This window comes from Armigeres subalbatus, chromosome 3, assembly GCF_024139115.2.
Source record: "Armigeres subalbatus isolate Guangzhou_Male chromosome 3, GZ_Asu_2, whole genome shotgun sequence".
In the NCBI taxonomy this organism is placed as follows: domain Eukaryota; kingdom Metazoa; phylum Arthropoda; class Insecta; order Diptera; family Culicidae; genus Armigeres; species Armigeres subalbatus.
Window position 1 is genome coordinate 165,399,071 of NC_085141.1, and position 20,358 is coordinate 165,419,428.

A 20,358-nucleotide genomic window follows, 5' to 3' on the forward strand; every position below is an offset into this window, starting at 1 on the left:
TATCCGATGGATTTCATAAATGATTGCAGAAACTCGCGATGAAGTTCCTGGTTTGAGTCCCCGAAGGTTTTTTTTGGGTATATTCATTGGCGTAACTAGCCCCGATGCCCAGGGAGGCATTTATATTCTCTATTTTGAGCTTCTTTTCAAAAATTCTCAATTGGTTCTCAAGATTCTGATTGGAATTCTCCAGGAATTCCGACGCGAATATTCCAGGAATTCCAATGGAAATGTTCCAGGAGCTCCAACGGAAATGTTCCAGAGATTCCGTCTGAAATCCTCCAGGAATTCCAACGTGAATGTTCAGGGCTTTCGTAGCAAATGTTCCAGGGATGTAGAAGAAAATCGTCGTAGGATTTCTAAACAATCTATCGACGGATCCAGAAGCAAATCGTCGAGGGACAGTAAATTAATCCTCTAGGGATTCCGTAAAGAATCCTCCAGCGATTGCGAAGGGACGTTGAAGCAAATCGTCGAGGGATTTCGAAGCAAATCATCGAATGCTTCCGAAGCAATTCATCGAGGGATTCCGAAGTAAATCGTCGAGGGAGCCCAAACTAAATCTTCGAAGAATTCCGAAGCAAACCGTCGATGTATTCTGAAGCGAATCGTCGAATGATTGCGAAGCTATTCCTCGAGGGATTTCAAAGCAAATCGTCAGAGGGATTCCGATCGGCAAGGGTTTCCGAAGCAAGTCATTAAGGGATTCAGAGGCAAAATGTCGAGAGACTTCGAATTAAATATTCTAGGGATTCTGTAGAAAATCGACGACGTATTCTGAAACAAATCGTCAAGGAATTCCAAAGGAAATCTCCAAACGATTCCGAAACAAACATTCGAACGACTCTGAATACCGAGGCAATTAACTAGAGATTCTGAAGAGAATCCTTTAGGAATTTTGAAGGGTATCCCCCACAGATTCCCAAGGGTATCCCTCAACGATACCGAAAGGAATCCAGCGTGAGTTCTTCTGTATTCCGGATGGAATAATTCGATAATTCTGAAAGGAATTCTTCTGGGAATTCCTCTCGGATTCTGATGAGAATACTTCTCGGATGCATATGGGAATTGTGGAGATTAGGCAAGCGGAGGTCTGCTGAAAATATTTTACTCTAGTCCGTGATGGTTGACCACATATCTTTGACTGCTAACACGATTGATTTGATTTATATTTTGGTAGCTCTTCGTTGTTGTTCATATCAATTTAACTTTGATGCTTTCAAATCAATTTTATATTGGCGAAAAAAGTTTGCATGAAGAAGAAAAGTCGAAGGATGATATTTAAAAAAAATGCACGGGAGAGCATACAGAAATTATTTTAAAACTCTCAAAAATTCTAGGAGAAATATAATTAAAAACGATTAGCGGTACGGGGTTGGACTCTTCTTATATTACCTATGTATAAAGTGCAATATCACAAAATAAAATTCAAAATCGAAATGATGTGTTTTTATATCATATAAGAAAAGTTCAACTCTGTACTGCAACCGTTTTTAAATATAATGCTCCTAGATTTTTTGAGGATTTTTCAAAAATATCCGTCCGCTTCCCGTGCATTTTTTTCAAATATCATCTTTCGACTTCTTCTTCTTCATGTAACCTTTATTCGCCAATTGCCTTTACATAATTAACACCAAGTGCAATTTTAGTGCCACACAGGAATCTGTCTCAGAAATGAGATAAAACTCATTTGTCTGCCACTCATTTCATTATGACAGGGTGAATATGCGAGATAATTCATTTGTCTTCAAACTTTTTCAATAATTCGTTATGCTACATGTTGGAAACTGATATCACTACTAACTACTTTGTCAAATCCTAGGCGGGGCTAATTTTTTTCTAGGGAGGGCTAAGCCCCCTCTGCCCCCCCTTATTTACGCCAATGGGTATATTACTGATGAGTTTCCCGACGATTTTTTTGGAAAAATTCTCGGAGGTATTCCTAGCAGAAAATGAAATAATTTAAGACTGAAGGGGGCGTTCCAGGAACAATTCCTTAGTTTCCTAGCATCTTTATGTATGGCCGAGAATATGTTGAATAGAAGGGATTTAATGACCATGCTGCCAAATATATTTTACCACGTCGCACTCTGACAATCAGCTCCACGCTAGTTGCATACGATTCGTATGGAAATTTGCATAAGCAGTTCACTACGCGCATTTTCCTACTGTGCAGGACAATGTCTGCAAGGCTTTGGGATGTAACGCATATATTCAATGATGTATGCCAATATGTGGCTTTCCAGACTATTTTATACACTTCTAACATTCTTAACCGTTTATTTATGTGGTTCCATTGCGTTTCTTTTTTATAGACGGAAAAATTCCTGACAAAATCGAAAGCTGGAAAATATGGAGTGTGATATTGTGATATTGCCATCGATGTACGTTTTCAGAAATACGGAAGGAATTCCATTTGGTATTGGTGGTAATGTATAAGAATCAAGATAGTCATAGGGGCTAATGAGCGTCCCAAACAAATGAAAGATTAAAAAAGGAATAGCTTATTGAAATGTAATACTTTATTTCATTTTTGTAATATAGTTTAGAAACGATCAACTAACTGGATAATATATGCTTGCTCTTGGTCTCGCCAGTCAGAATCACCGGCATCGCCGAGGTTACCAGCATACTCTCGCATGACATGCCGAATGGTTTTCATAGACGCACTTCTCAAATTCAAAATTTGTAGAATTCGCTGCTTCACCACGTCAGTTGAGCTTACTTCTAGTATGATGTAATCAATTAACTGTAGAGTGAAGAGCCCTCCCGAAAGTCGCTTCACGTAAATGGCATCTTCGTCTTCATCAATTTCTCCAGCGTTCTAGAGCAGAATAATAGTATGGTAATATACAGAAAAAAGCAATGCAATGACAAACTTACGATTTGTTGATCAACTTCACGATCTACAATTTCCACTTTCTCCAGGTACTTGAAATGCAGCTCCATCAACCGTTCAATCTTTTCGAAATCATTTTCGGTGAATTTGGTCAACAATCTCTGCCTTTGGCCACCTTTACAATTGCGCAGCATCGAAGCCACAATTGACACGACATGTTCTTCGTGCTCATCCGTACTCAAGAGACGCTTCTTGTTGCGCTTCGGCGTTTTCATAAACAGGGGAAAAATAGTCCGCAAACCAAGGATATCTACAAACTTGTTACAGTTATCGCGACCATCTGGTCCGGACATGGCGTGGTCGAGCACCTTCAGTGATCCATTCCGGGAAAGCTTTTTCTCCCGAAGCATCAAGTTCATCAATTGGAGCCCTTCGCCTTTCAGGAACTTGTCTCGATTCTCGGTTGCCATTAGAGCGGAACATAGACTATTGAAAAGGTTTTCCATGAACTCTTGTTCTTCTGTTGACGATGGATCGTGGCGTTTGTAGGCCTACAAAAGACAAAGACAATCACTCTTATGCTTGGCAATTTAAGGAATACTAGTTTGTTATTCTTTATTAGTTGATCACTATGGAATATACCGTGGAAGCACCATATTTGACGCAGGTCCAAACTTGGCGCACTCTCAAATCAAATGATGCAGAAAACCTATTTTCGCCAAAAATATATCAACGAATTAAGCTAGATGGCTTTATTTGCTCTTCTTCTTTGCATATATGGCATAAAAAGCATATTATTGATGAAGAATCAACGTACCCGAATAAAATATAAGTCATACTCATAATGCGTCAATTTTTTTCTTTCTTAGCCACAATGCTAAGGATCGAATGATCATTTTTTCACTCAAAATAAGTTTTGTGAGAATCTTTTACCCCTACCTACAAACAGCTGAGCATTTTGAGTAAGCTTTACCTTTTACCTTTTACCTTGAACATTTGCAACATTCGAACGCATTTTTCAACCCAAAATGTTCTGCGTCAAATTAGGCTCACAATGCATTGTGATGTTCCTAATTAATCTTATCATACGAATAGACAAGGCAGTGCTAATAAACCTCAATAATAGTCTTAGGAAAAGCAATATGTATTCATTAAGTTTTAACTAACTCTCAACTACTTTAAATATTAGTCAACATTGGATCATTCCACTAAGTGTCCAGCCCATGATAGTATGCCTTATGCTGCCTTCGATTTTGATGCGTTTCTTACAGGTATTTGGTAATTATGCTGTTTTTATATGCTAGTTTTAGAATTCTTGCGAGAAAACAATATTTTAATATAAATTAGTATCATATAATTCAATTTACTTTCTTTGTACGAAATTCTAACAAACCAAAACAATGAACACATTTTCAATTTGTTACTCTGTCGCTTTATTGTCGCTACTAGTCCTGCAACCCTGAATATGAAATCAAACAAAAATATGGCTGCCTTTCTCATACAAGCTTCAGTTTATGTTAATAGTTCATTGAAAAAAATGTATATAGATGGGCAGTTCATATTTTTTTAGATATATCTGCCGGTCACGTAACACTTGCAGATTGGTAGCTTCAATGTGGTTCTAAAAGCGTTCATATACAAATTGCGTTTTCTGTATCCTTCTCAGTTTAGACAGAAGCTATACGAACTTCTCAGTTTATAGATTCAAAATTGCAGATTATCAAAGAAAGTTATGTTTTATTACAAATACAACAGACCATGGTAGGCTGGTTATGTAATAAAATGTAAAAGCTAATTTTCCCGTAAATATATATTTTGACATGATTATTACACCTAAATAAGAAGCATTTTGAATGATGTGCAGGGTTCATGAAACTAACAAAACACTTACATGCCACAGAGCATATAACTTGCAGAACAACTGATAAAAAATGCCTCTTTGTATAATTAATTAACTTTTTATTTTATATCGTACCAAGTTCTATTACACTGTCTTGATATAATAAAAAATAAGGCATTTAATTGATTGAGTTTTAACATAGTTTTAAAGTGCGTCAAATTAGGAACAACTTTGCGTCAAATAAGGAACATAGTAAAATTAGTGCGTCAAGTTGAGCACCTCAAGTACTACATAAAAGCAGATTAAAAAACTAAGAAATACACTTATATTTCGAAGTTTTGTTATTTCTACACATTCTATAATAGTAGTAAGCTCGTTAGGCAGAATATTAGGCGAATCCATATTGGAATTATTTTTTAAATAATGATTCTTTTTAAAATTTTCTTAACTGCGTCAAATATGGTGCCTCCACGGTAATCACGATCGGTCATTGCGTCCAACAGTTATGAAGAAAATTGTGTGTTGAACCATATCAGCTTGGTTGGTTGATTTGCTATACAGCGTTTGCAAGAGCCGCAATGTAGGCAATTATTCATGATGTGTATCACACTAAGGCGAAACTATCAGGTCGAAACCAAACGATTGAATCGAGAAAGGCAACATCACCGCTTAGTGGATTAATCTGGTTTTTTTTTGTTTATGTAAAAAGCAAACTACCCAAGCAACCAAAAGTTTGGATAAGATGGGATGTTTTGGCTTAATCAACTTGCATTTTAAGGAATGTTTTGTATGGCTGGAGCGCAAAAGTGAATCTTGAAGTTCTGTTAAGCTGCTTGGAACTCGATGTGAACCGAAAGTGAACTAATTGGTTCGGTTAGGAACAAACTTAGGTAAAATGTGAACTTTTGGTTGCTTGGGTAAAGTCCAGTTTGAAATAAACTGATATCTTGGATCGCTTTTGGCCACTGGCCAGTGGAGATATATCAGCTTCCACACTGATATTCTTCCCTCCCCCTTCAAACGGGAGATTGGCAGAAGGAAGGTCGTGTGATATGTGCCATCACAAATATTGCCCTCCGCTCGTTTTCAAATCGACTTCTATACATTCTTCATGCCTGCCGTATCCTAACGGAACTCTCAATTCTATCATTCTATACTTTCGCCTCTAATTCTATCATGAGTGACAATAATCATTATCAATGTATCTACGTATAATTGTGTTGGCGCTATCAAGCAAGCCATGATTTATTAACGTGTTATGTCATTATTAAAATAAATTCATTCTTGTTCTACCCCTCAAACTGTTGATTTCATTATTGTTTTAGAACATATACCTTTGGCGACAAGGATTATCGAAACCACTCGGAGCAATATGTGTCCAGAATTTGAAGCACAACTTTTAAGGATCTTGGAAAACCAAGGCCGCATTCTCGAAGAACTAACAGCTTCTAGGCTGCAGAAATTCCTGTTGTTCAAGAAGGACAAGGGGACGGTAATCTGCGAATCATTCAGTAGCATCTTGAAGAACCACGTAAACGGAACCAAGGTGAATTTCTGATAGAATCGTTATCAATCGCAATCAACCAGTTCAATTTCGAAGCCTGGTATGCCAAATACGAAGATCTGTTTGAAGAAGACGCTCAGACTCTGGATGGACAGGCTAATGTTTGCCGTACCGTAGCTCACAAAAAAGTATGTGGACTACATTCTTCCTAAGAAACATAAAGCGTCACTTCTTTACAAACAAGACATTGAAATCTATTTTCGGTCGTCAAACTTCGCTTTTCAATCTGAGATACCAGTGTTTGCAGCTCAAGAAAGATCCTACGCACGAGTATTAAATTATTTCTCCTATGCTGGAATTGTCAATGGAAAATGCGAAGAATTCAAGCTTTCTCAAATCAATGACAATCAGTTCAAATGTTTGATGTTCTTTTCTGGGCTAAATTCATGCAAGGACTTCTTCCATGTCCAGGGGCTCCAGGTCCATGTATGATTTACGTCAGCCACTTGATCACTACTCAAGAAAGATACGAAACAGAACTGGAATCAAGCATGTCAGAAATCATTTACCAAGTTCAAGCAGATCCTACAATCAGACCCAATACAATCCAAGATTGGACATGATAGTAGCAGCAGATGCATCATAGGATGGTTTGGGTGCCATTCTTCTTCATCGTTTACGTTTTCCTGACGGGACCGTTAAAGCAGTTTTCCATACTTTTCGGACACAACTGATGCTGAGAAGAACTATGCACAGGGTGATAAAGAAGAATTAGGTCTTGTATTTGCCTGTACTAAGTTTCATCATACCGGAGACGAGCCAGCCTCGGGCTGAAAGTCTCCTTAATAAAGACAAAAAAAAAAGAAAAAGTTTCATCATATGATTTTCGGTATGAATTTTACTCTACACACGGACCATAAGCCTCTGTTATGAATTTTCGGATCACGAAAAGGAATACCAATCCATACAGCTAATAGACTCCAGGTGCCTGATGTTTCTTGACCGAATGGTTGTTCCACTGTCCATGCAGAATTGCATGTAGGACACTCCGGAATGCAGAGAACTAAATCCATGGCAAGAAGTTTTGTTTATTGGCCAAATATTGATGCCGAAATTAAGTACTAGTACTAGAAGGAAATAGAAACAAAGAAGGATGAATTAAGAAGGAAGAACTAAAAAGAAAGAAGGTAGAACGAAGAAAGAAGCAGGAAGAAGGAACTAGAAAGGGTTGAAGAAAAAACCATTTTAATTCACCGAGTAGTGATGCTGCCTTTCTCGCATTTAGTCAAGACACCAACCTTATGTGGGGCTCATATGATTCGATGTACCATTTTCTTCATAACTTTCAAACGCAGCGGTTGATCTTTATGAAATTCAATAGTGATTGTGAACTTGTTGTGAGAAAATCGGTTAAAGATTACTATATGAAAAGTTGTCTAATGTTTTTCTTAGCTTTTGTGCACACACATACACACGGACAGACAGACATGTGCCCTGTTCGTTGAGCTGAGTCGATTGGTATATAACACTATGGGTCTCCGATACTTCTATAAAAAGTTCGTTTTCAGAGTGAAATGATAGCCTTTCGGTACAACTTTGTTGTACGAGAAAGGCAAAAAGGGAGAAGGAAGAAGGACGAAAGAAAGAAAAAGAAGAGAGAAGAATAAAGAATAAAAAAATAAAAAATAAGAGAGTACACGGAGAAAAAATGTGGTAGAATCAACCTGATTCTGCTTCAATCAACAATATTTTTGCATTGATTCATGAATAACAATATTTTGGTTGATACAACCACAAAAAGGGCAGAATTAAACATACGCGATACATGTGCGATATCGGATATATTTGTTTCAACTATGATTTTCAGCTGTTACTGTCAAGTATTACGTCAGAAAACAACAATATTTATGCTTGTTTTTACTTTCGAAAATGCTACGAAACTACTTTATCGACACTACAATAACATCAACAAAAGAAACGGGCTTGGTGGTCATATGGCTACCGCTTCTGCCTCATACTCAGCAGGTCGTGGGTTCAATCCCATAGACCCGTTCCATTCTTCCTCCTACTATGCATCTTTTCATATAATTCTTCTGTTCTAGCAATCGCTTGAACTTGAAATGGGCTTTCACACCGTTTTCATCTTCTATCCCTATATCTACAACTTGATTAGTTCTAACAGGAAACTGTTAGAATTCGAAATGAGCAAAAAAAAACTCGTTTCGGCTTTCAATTAGAATATAACACCACCCTTTCTTTACTATCACATTGGCTGCCATAAAACCTAACCCCCAGATTCCAACAAAATTCCGCAGGAACTCGTGGCGAGTGTAGAGGTGTTCTCGGCTTGCTTGTGGGCGAGTGACTGCATCATCAAATCCTTCCCATCCTCAATAACCGTGAGGACGTGGCCAGCGCCGTTATCGACCATCCAAAATACTAGAGCTCTCGGACTGTGCACATTGAAGTTGGAAAGCAAATCCCATGCTTCCATCCATTGGTTCCCTGTGCCATAGGGATTTCTTGCTCATGCTCACTACAATAACATCAACAAAAGAGGAAAATGCGACAGAGGCAGAATCGAACTAGTTGCAAGTGGAGTGGAGCTCCATGATGACTTCTTGTAGACAGGATGATTTATGTTGATCAGGGATCATAGGATGGTTTGGGTGCCATTCTTCTTCATCGTTTACGTTTTCCTGACGGGACCGTTAAAGCAGTTTTCCATACCCTTCGGACACAACTGATGCTGAGAAGAACTATGCACAGGGTGATAAAGAAGAATTAGGTCTTGTATTTGCCTGTACTAAGTTTCATCATATGATTACTCTACACACGGACCATAAGCCTCTGTTATGAATTTTCGGATCACGAAAAGGAATACCAATCCATACAGCTAATAGACTCCAGGTGACCCAGGTGCCAGGTGAATGGTTGTTCCACTGTCCATGCAGAATTGCATGTAGGACACCCCGGAATGCAGAGAACTAAATCCATGGCAAGAAGTTTTGTTTATTGGCCAAATATTGATGCCGAAATTAAGTACTACGTACGCAAATGCAGCAACCGTGCAGTAGCTTCAAAAGCTCAAATGAAGACTACTCTATCATCGTGGCTTATTACATCTCAACCCTGGAGCAGCTACATTTGTATTATGCTGGTCCTAAGGACGGTAAAAAAGTTCTAAGAGTTTTTGATCTAATGAAACGATCGAATCTGCAAGAGTCATTATTCGTCAATGAAAATCATAATGTTTGTAGGATTCCTCACAGGACGAGAAATAAAGAACTAGCTTTGATAAAAATGTACTTGTTTATTCCTGCACGCGATTCAAACTGAAAAACATGAAAACTCGCGTGATTTTTGAAAACGTCGTAAGTCCAAAAGAGATGCTCTCTTTGTTTACTTTCTCTTTCGATTATTACAAAGCCATACTAACATTTACAATGGATTTTCCAGCACCGACCTGAAGAAAATAGCTTTGTCTAATGTGCTGAGGTGAAAATATTGCAACAAATTTCAAACTAGTCTAGATATTAGCAAAAGAGAGCGTAATGAAAGAGAGTCTCTCATTTGGACTTACGACGTTTTCAAAAATCACGCGATAAAAGGTACAGTACTATATTTTTGCATCTCTTTTCTCATGACGATCCAAAACGCCGGGGGTGTTCGAATGTATAACTACACAGAAAAAAAATCCGTGGTAAAAACTACATTTTCAGTTAAATTAACCATGGTTTCAGAGAAATTCACCACTGATTCAGTTCATGTAACAACATTCCGCAGGGACCACAGTTAGTAAAACCAAACAAATTCGTTATTTGCTGGAAATCGTCGGTGCGTATTCTTAAAATAACCCTTGGAATGGTAGTTTCGACTGCAATATTTTTTTGCGTGTAGTTTTGAAGCGGCACCACATTGCCCCCCCCCCCCAAGTTACACTATAAATCGGACTCTGTGTTCTGATGGTGTAATTTTAATCCTTTCATAAACCTTAAACTTTCCTCTTCATCACAAAGATACGCAGGCTTGATCCGGTCGAAAGAAATTCGCTGAATTTTGGAGTTGATTCTTTTATCCATGTATTTGTCGTGATGCTTGATAACTTCATAGGGACCTTCGTATGGCTGAACTAATGGCATTTTCACAGCATCAATCCGGACGAAAACATGACTGCATTTTGAAAGGTATGGCTTACGAATACTTTCGGTGTTGGGTGGTGATGTCTGCTGATAGGTTTTAGCTTTAACATATTTAACATATTCACTTGTACTCTCTATGAATTCACCAGGTATACGCAATGCTTGTCCATAGACGATCTCCACTGCTGAACAACCAAAATCCGCTAGAAAAGCTTCACGCAAACCCAACATAATCATAGGAAGTTGTTCACTCCCCCAGAACTTACTTTTCTACACGTTGATTACAAGGCCAAAGGATTTCAATTTTTCGAAAACTGCTCGAACGCGCGTGTAGTGCTCTTCCAGCGTTCGCAAAGCAATACACATATCATCGACAAACACGATAACGAAAACCATATCTCCGAACACCGTATGCATAAAGCGCTGGAAAGTTTGGCTTGCATTGCATAGTCCAAACTGCATGCGGGTGGAGCCCGAGCCCGAGCCCGTGACAGCGGTTTTTTGAACATCTTCATCATTTACCGGGATTTGATGATAGCCTCTCTCGAGATCTAGTGTCGTAAAAATGTTTTTTTTCCCTGAAATGCATTAAGTTAATCATGGATGTGAAAGACTGGATAGCGATCAGGAACAGTGATTTGATTTAATGGTCGATAGTCTCCAACAAATCTCCATTTTCCATTCTTTTTAGATACGCACTGCAGAGGACTAGCCCAACAACTACTAGATGACCGGCAAATACCTAGCTCGATCATTACCTGAAACTCCTTTTTTGACGCTTCTACCTTATCAGGTGGCATTCGTCGACATTTGGTTGCCACCGGTGAACTTTTCGTCTGTATACGGACGTCATGCTGAACCGCTGTCTCGATTGTTCTTGGCAAGGTTACTTCCTTGAATTCAGAGAGTAGCTGGTGGAATGGGTGATCTGATGCCACAACGGTAACACATGTCGGTAACACAATCCACCGGTAGAGATTAGCTTCGTTAAACCATCTATTAAGCGATGATTCTTCAAATCCATCAGAATACCAAAAGCCGCAGGGAAATCTACTCCAACTATCGGTATCCCCACGTCCGCTACAAGAACCAGCCAATGAATCAAATACAGTGGCTGGTTTCCTACCCGCCGCTGCCAGCACCAGGCGCTAACGTATATGTGAAAATAGCCAGCATGAGTTAACCATCCGAAGTTTGTATGGCGAAAGGCATCTAACGCGGGTTTTCTCAACAGTTGGAACTTTCAACGAAAAACTATTTGGTACCAGTTATGTAGGACGGTGTCCGCTACTACGCCAACCAAATATTTTTTCGATTAAGGTTCTTATTTTCGAGATATTAAACATTAGATGCCTTTCGCCATACTGAATCCAAGTCTGTTGTAATAAAACGCCTATCGTAGACGTGGACCGCATGTAGTTCGAATGGAGAAGCGCCATTTCTTCTGTCTCGGCAGGTTGCCGGGATGATCGAAACATCGGAATGAATCGCCTGCTTTGAGCATGCTTACAGCGGCACACTAGGAGTTAACTTTTGGAAATCAGTATGGCGAAAGGCATCTAATGTTTAATATCTCGAAAATAAGAACCTTAATCGAAAAAATATTTGGTTGGCGTAGTAGCGGACACCGTCCTACATAACTGGTACCAAATAGTTTTTCGTTGAAAGTTCCAACTGTTGAGAAAACCCGCGTTAGATGCCTTTCGCCATACAAACTTCGGATGGTTAACTCATGCTGGCTATTTTCACATATACGTTAGCGCCTGGTGCTGGCAGCGGCGGGTAGGAAACCAGCCACTGTATTTGATTCATTGGTATCGATTAGGTATTTGGTGTTAGAGGTATGGTCATAGAGAAGAATACGGCGACTTTCATTTAACGCGTTCATTTCCGCCGTGCCGAGCGAAGGAGAAATTAGTTTTTTTTAACTGAATGTGCAGGGTTCCCGGCACTTCAAAGCTCGACCACCAAACTTTCTGTGGAACCAGCATATCTCCTCACTGCTACGGCTAGATCACGAAGTAGACCTGCTTCTGGAAGAGCTTCAATCTGTTTTTAGTCGACGAATCTCAGTAGTCAGTGCGGAAATTTGTGCTTGTAAATCCGTGATTGGGGACGACGGCATTGTGTTGGACATGGCAGCGACTTGGGATGAGCCCGGACATTCCAGCATTTTGTCTGCCATCTCAGCAAGTTGTCCAATTATCCCATGACTGATAGCAAGGACAGCCTTGACGTTGGAAGGCATTCGTCGAAGGAAAAACATTTACATTAGATCATCCGTGACATTCAATCCGGCGCCCACTTCCTGCATTTTTGCCAGTTGGCCTCATATCTACCAAATCGCAATTTCCGAGAAGATGTTCCAAGCGCCCTTGCGCCGACAACTGGAAGCGAGAAATCAGTCGAGCTTTTACCGCCGCATATTTGTCTTCGATTGGATTCGTGACCAAATCTCCTACGTGACTATAACGGATTGGTAGACTTTTGCTATTATGTGGTAAAATTTGGTGTAATCACGCACGACGTTGGCCAAGGCGAATGAATTATTGGCAGTGGCTTATTTTCTACTCGCCGCAGCCACATCCAGGCGCTCTAGTATATGCACAAAATAGCCAGCAAGAGTTAACCGCCAGAAATTTGTATGGCGAAAGACATCTAACGCTGGTTTTCTCAAAATTAGGAACTTTTCATGAAAAACTATTTGGTACCAGTTATGAGGGATGGTGTCCGCTACTACGCATACCAAATATTTTTTCGATTAAAGTGCTTAATTTTGAGAAATCGAACCTTAGATGCCTTTCGCCATACTGATTTCAGAAAGTTAACTCCTTGTGTGCCGCTGTAAGCACGCTCAAAGCAGTCGATTCATTGTGCCTCCGCTTGGGCGAACCACATTACAGGATCGTTCTTTCAAAACTCCGTTAGTTTTACGGCAACTCCGGCTGCGAGCGCTGCTGTCTCTTGAGGCTCATTTACCGTCGACATTTCGATAGGTATGCAGCTAATTACGATGCTACACTACGAATACAACTACGGCGATCCAAAACACCGGGGGGTGTTCGAAGGTATAACTACCTTTGCAGCGGCACCACATGTTCAATGAATTATTGGCAGTGGCTGATTTTCTACCCGCCGCAGCCACATCCAGGCGCTATAGTATATGCACAAAATAGCCAGCAAGAGTTAACCGCCAGAAATTTGTATGGCGAAAGACATCTAACGCTGGTTTTCTCAAAATTAGGAACTTTTCATGAAAAACTATTTGGTACCGGTTATGTGGGATGGTGTCCGCTACTATGCCTACCAAATATTTTTTCGATTAAAGTGCTTAATTTTGAGAAATCGAACCTTAGATGCGATTCGCCATACTGATTTCAGAAAGTTAACTCCTAGTGTGCCGCTGTAAGCACGCTCAAAGCAGTCGATTCATTTAACTAGAAGCATGGAGCCAAGCACCGAAGTTTCGCGATAGATGAGCAAGTATATGCTGAAACTCACATGCGAAACGAAAAGTATTGGTCCGAAGGAGTTATAACTGAGCAAAAAGGTAATGTAGTGTACAACGTTCTATTGAAAGATCAACGATGTCAAGGATTGGTCCGTTCTCATGCAAATCAACTTTGACATGACAACAGTACACGAGGCTGAATACTTAAAAGGCTGAACTCAAAAGGCTGAAAGTATTAAAAGGCTGAAATGTATCGAAAGGCTGAAATTGATGGGAAGAAATGAATCCCAATCATACCAATTATGTTGAGTGGTTGGATAGTGAACAATGAGGAAAAAAGGAAAGAAAAAAAGGAAGAAGAAAAAGAAGGAACCAGAAAAAAAAGTAGGAAGAAGAAAGAAGGAACAAGGAAGGCAGAAGAAGGAAATAGAAACAAAGAAGGATGAATAAAGAAGGAAGAACTAAAAAGAAAGAAGGTAGAACGAAGAACGAAGAAAGAAGCAGGAAGAAGGAACTAGAAAGGGTTGAAGAAAAAATTGAATAAGCGAGAAGGAAGAAGAAAAAAGGGAGAAGGAAGTAGGAAGAAAGAAAGAAAAATAAGAGAGAAGAATAAAAAATAAAAAATAAAAAATAAGAGAGTACATGGAGAAAAACCCAACTTTAATCACCGAGTAGTGATACTGCCTTTCTCGCATTTAGCCAAGACACCAACCTTATATGGAGCTAATATAGTTCGATGAACAATTTTCTTAATAACTTCTAAACGCAACGGTCGATCGTTACCAAATTCAATAGTGATCAACTAGGACTTGTCCTCTGTCGAATGCAACTTGTTGCGAGAAAATCGGATAATGATTACTATATGAAAAGTTGTCTAATGTTTTTCCTAGCTTTTGTGCACTCACATACACACACATACACACATACATACACACGGACAGACAGACATGTGCTCAGCTCGTCGAGCTGAGTCGATTGGTATATAACACTATGGGTCTCCGAGACTTATATAAAAAGTTCGTATTCGGAGTGAAATGATAGCCTTTCGGTACAACTTTGTTGTACAAGAAAGGCAAAAAATGTGGTAGAATCACCCTGATTCTGCTTCAAATCAACAATATTTTTGCATTGTTTCATGAATAACAATATTTTGGTTGATACGACCACAAAAAGGGCAGAACTAACCATACGCGGTGAACTATCGGATATATTTGTTTCAACTATGATTTTCAGCTGACACTGTCAAGCATTACGTCAGAAAACAATAATATTTATGGTTGTTTTTACTTTCGAAAATGCTACGAAACTACTTTATCGACACTACAATAACATCAACAAAAGAAACGGGCTCGGTGGTCATATGGCTACCGCTTCTCCCTCGTACTCAGGAGGTCGTTGGTTCAATCCCAGGCCCGTTCCATTCTTCCTCCTACTATGCATCTTTTCATATAATTCTTATGTTCTAGCAATCGCTAGAACTGGAAATGGGCTTTCACACCGTTTCCATCTTCTATCCCTATATCTACAACTTGATTAGTTCTAACAGGAAACTGTTAGAATTCGAAATTAGCAAAATAAACTCGTTTCGGCTTTCAATTAGAATATACACTGCCGTTATACGCATAATTGTCCCATGTGCATAGGAAACCCAGCAAACATGGGAAAATTGTGTCTATGGCGGCAGTACACCATCTTTTCTTTACTATCACAATGGCAACTCGTTAACCAAGACGAACCTCTGCCATAAAACCTAACCCCCAGATTCCAATAAAATTCCGCAGGAATTCGTGGCGAGTGCAGAGGTGTTCTCGGCTTGCAGTGGGCGAGTGACTGCATCATCAAATCCTTCCCATCCCCGATGACCGTGAGGACGTGGCCATCGCCGTTATCGACCATCTAAAATACTAGAGCTCTCGGTCTGTGCACATTGAGGTTGGAAAGCAAATCCCATGCTTCCATACATTGGTTCCCTGTGCCATAGCGATTGTTCTGGTCGATCACGGAGTAGCAACTACGAGATGCATGGTCATCTTGCTTATGCTCATGCTGACTACAATAACATCAACAAAAGAGGAAAATGCGTCAGAGGCAGAATCGAACTAGTTGCAAGTGGAGTGGAGCTCCATGATGACTTCTTGTAGACAGGATGATTTATGTTGATCAGTTTCTACAGTTTTTCCATATTACGAAATGGTTGTCAGAAGAACGATATTATTATGGTTTCAATCATGCGATGCAGGATTGAAAAACAACAATCATGTTCGATTGAAGGAAGCAATGAGTCAGTTGATACAACAATGCTGAAGATTGAAACAACAATATACACGTTGTTTGGTGCAACAATCGAAATAGTTGTTTCAATCATGCAAAATTCTTCTGTGTGTATTCTTGACAAGAATCAAAAAACAAATACAAGAACCAAGAATAATAAAGTCCTGTTCCTTCGTAATTTTTTTGAGAATTTGAAAACCAGCATTGAGATGTCTAACTGAATTCGCCCTATAGTAGACCCCCTGGGGGTCCATAATAGGAAATTGCTTCTCTATAGTCGACACTTCATTTTCATGTCCGGTTTCGGAACGTTCTTCTTCCCTATTATGGACCCCCCAAAATATTCCTATAATGGACACTCTCGTGTTTATTTTTTAAAGAATTGTAAAATATCATCTAATTTTACTTTCCATAGCATTTCTAATGCATGTAATCAAATCATAGGACTTTAAGGTAGGTTCTCCCGATAGAATTTCATAGCAAAATGTTGACATTGTGCAATAATAATGCAAAAATGGCTGGAGGGTCCACTATTGGGCACTTTACCCTAATTACCAAATACCGTGTAAGAGACGCGTAAAAAAACGCATCAAAATCGAAGACAGCATAAGGCATACTATCATGGGCTGGCCACTTAGTGGGATAATCCAATGTTGACTAATATTCCAAGTAGTAGAGAGTTAGTTAAAACTAAATGAATACATATTGCTTTTCCTAAGAGTATTATTGAGGCTTATAAGCACTGCCTTGTCTATGCGTCTGATAAGATTAATTAGGAACATCACAATGCATTGTGAGCCTAATTTGACGCAGAACATTATGGGTTGAAAAATGCGTTCAAATGTTGCAATGTTCAACTTAAAAAGGAAAGCTTACTCATTATGCTCAGCTGTTTGTAGATAGGAGTCAAAGATTCTCACAAAAGTCAATTTAAGCGAAAAAATGATAATTTGGTCCTTAGCATTGTGGCTAAGAAAGCGAAAATTTGACGCATTGTGAGTATGGCCTCCATATATGTTATTCGAATACGTTGATTCTTCATCAAAAATATGCTTTTTATGCCATATATGCAAAGAAGAAGAGCAAATAAAGCCATTTAGTTTGATTCGTTGATATATTTTTGGCGAAAATAAGTTTTATGAATCATTTGATATGAAAGTGCGCCAAGTTTGGACCTGCGTCAAATATGGTGCTTCCACGGTACTTGTCTTAGTTTGAAACAACCATATTTTTGGTAGTCTTCACAATTGCCATAAGACTACCAAAAATATGGTTCTTCTTCTTCTTCTTCTTATTGGCATTACATCCCCTCACTGGGACAGAGCCGCCTCGCAGCTTAGTGTTCATTAAGCACTTCCACAGTTATTAACTGCGAGGTTTCTAAGCCAAGTTACCATTTCTGCATTCGTATATCATGAGGCTAACACGATGATACTTTTATGCCCAGGGAAGTCGAGATAATTTCCAATCTGAAAATTGCCTAGACCGGCACCGGGAATCGAACCCAGCCACCCTCAGCATGGTCTTGCTTTGTAGCCGCGCGTCTTACCGCACGGCTAAGGAGGGCCCCTCGCCAAAAATATGGTTGTACCAAACAAAGGTTTGTTTAAATCAACTGGGCAAAGCAATTCCTTAGTTGATTTGAACTAATATTTTGTTTGTGCCAAATTCAACCTAAAAATTTGGTTGAACTGAACCGAAATATGGTTGGCTTTACCAAATATTTTTCTCCGTGTATACTAATGTGAATTTTAAAACTCTACTTTATACTCACGGCCAATTGTTGCAGAAGAACATCTATTCCGTCCAAATTACCCAACAGGATCCTGTTTTCGTTGGTGTCTTGTAGAAGTATAGATAAAATTTCGCTGCAATACAACTTGTTTACATCGAACGGTATCTTCATCCTCAACCGTTTCAAGATCCACTGCATCAGTCCCTGCTCTGCTATTTCCTTAGCAATTTCGGATTTGATCTCCATCAAGTTTTCGAATATAGCAAGAGTATTGTGAACACCATCGGCTTCCTCTTTCACAGTCTCATCTAATCTTTCTAGATTTTGGACCAGCAGGCCAGCCGCCTGTTGATTCCTCAATGCTTCAATAAGGGTTTCGGCACCATCTAAGCTCTCATGCAAAATATCCAAATCCGTTAGCTCCTGAATCAAGTCTACCACCGCAACGCTTATGTCCGTATTTTGATGAGATAAAAGTTCCAGCAGACTGGAAACGCCGTTCAACTCCACTAGCAGAGGATACAAGTCTGGAACGGTGGCCACCGAATGAAGTTCTTGTAGCACGTCATTCAACTCGATTTCACTTTCCATAAATTTTTCAGGATTCTCGGGAAACTTTATTCTCATTTCCTGATTTTTCAGCACCCTCTTCTCGAATAACAGCAAAATCTTCTTCAAACTGGCCTCATCCAAAACTTCTCCTTCAGCTTCTTCTGATTCGACATACTTTAGAATGTCAAGTCGTTCCTGTTCACTAATTTGCGGTTCCTTTTGAGACACTTGCGGTGTATCGCGTGCGTTTGATGTATTTTCTCTTCTTACTTTTGGGGGTGGTTCTGCAGTCGCAACTGGTCTGTATTCCGGCGAATCTTCGTCGTCTTCATCAAAATCTGAAGGGCGTTTCGGAGTCTGCTCCGGCTAGAAGTGTACGAAAATTTATTATTTATTTCACAGAACCATTCAACATTAACCATCCTCACTTTGAATGAAAGAAGTTCTCCAATATCCATTTTTGTTGATGTAGACTTTTTCTTTTGATTTTAGCGGATTTTAGTAAAATTAAATAGTAAATCAAGCATAATTTTTCATAACGACGTATGTAACAAAAGTAAACAAAACGGGGTTTTTAATACAACGTGACAATCACACGCGGCTTTATATAATACGCTTCGATTTTACTGATTTCAGATCTTAAAATTCTTTAATTCAATCTTTTTGCGGATCGACGTATGTAAAAATTTCTATTTTTGAAGTCTCACTGTTACATACGTCGCTTTAACATATGGGAATTAAGAGCGACCTATGTAACAAAAAAAGCAAAACAAAACAAAACTGCAGTTGCGTCAATCGTGCACTATGGAAAACCGACCAATGTACACCGACGTACGTGTAGCATACCGGTGTATGTATAATTTTATCGTTTTTCACAGTGAATTTGAATGAACTGAGCTTTGCTGAGAAGCACGCTTATTACGTGTCATGTAATGATGCATGCCAGCGGAAAAAAGTATTGAAAAAAGATTTAGATTTAAAACAGTTTTAGAAAAAGTTTTGCCAACTTTCTGCAAAGGATTTCTTGAATCCTCATAATTGTTACATACGTCGTTATGAAAAATTATGCTTGAAATAATTTTTGAATAAAATCAGAAGTACCGCGATCAGAAGTAAACAAAATCTGCTGACAGTCTGACATCTGACTAGAGATGTCACAATTTAATCGATTACTTCGATTCATCGATCATATGATTATCGATTAATTTAAGCTCTATCTGGTAAAAGGGCGAATGGGCGAATGTCGCAAGAGAGAATTCTCTTCGACGACTTCCCCTCTTTTAAATAAAAGTGACAAGCAGAGGATTTCTTTGCAGTTTATCACCTCAGAATGCAAGTTCGCATTGTTTTCTATCGTGCTGAGGTGATAAACCACAAGGAAAACCGCTGCTTGTCACTTTTATTAAAAAGAGGGGAAGTCGACGAAGAGAATCCTCACTTGCGACATTCGCCCTTATTCCAGATAGAGTTTGAATTTTGAATAGACCATAAGCCATTTTATGAGACAGATTCGAACAGCTGATCGAAATTTTGAGTGGACGGCTCGGTCTTTGTTTTGGTAAATTTGCATGTAAACCATCATCATTTCGTCATCATCATCATCATTTCATTTCATTTTCGCAAATGTTCCTTGTAAAATGTAAATATTAGTGTTTGGTCTCCTGTCATTTGAGCTTTTTATAAAATGGCTTATAGTGCATGATGACGTAGGTTGACAGTTCACACCAAGGTTCACACAGCTATTTCACCTGGACTTAGTCTCCTGCGAAGCTTCCAATAAAAACGTTTTTTTCATTTTATTCGCACGTAGATGTCCTTTGTGATTGATTTCATGCTGAATGCAAAGAATACCACTGAAATACTCTGATCACAGCAATTTTGAACTAAAAATATGAATTTAAATTTATCGATTTTTCTTCTAACACCTTGTAAACAAGCTCTGTGAACTGTCAAAATAAGTGAGGTTAAGTTAGAGTTTGCGTTGGTCTATTGATTACTACACGGTTAGAAAATTACTTAATTTT

At 39.1% G+C, this 20,358-nt stretch overlaps 1 protein-coding gene across 1 annotated transcript; it reads right to left on the reverse strand.

Annotated features, from left to right (window-relative positions):
- Positions 1-2,500: 2,500 nt before the first annotated feature.
- LOC134225834 (beta-catenin-like protein 1) lies at positions 2,501-19,459 on the reverse strand. The gene is made up of 5 exons (XM_062706208.1): positions 19,407-19,459; positions 18,763-18,850; positions 17,822-18,700; positions 2,884-3,390; positions 2,501-2,824 (listed from the first exon to the last, which is right to left on the reverse strand). Exons 2-5 carry the CDS (start codon positions 18,790-18,792, stop codon positions 2,546-2,548), a joined length of 1,695 nt encoding a protein of 564 aa, XP_062562192.1. The 5' UTR covers positions 18,793-18,850; positions 19,407-19,459; the 3' UTR covers positions 2,501-2,545.
- Positions 19,460-20,358: the final 899 nt, after the last annotated feature.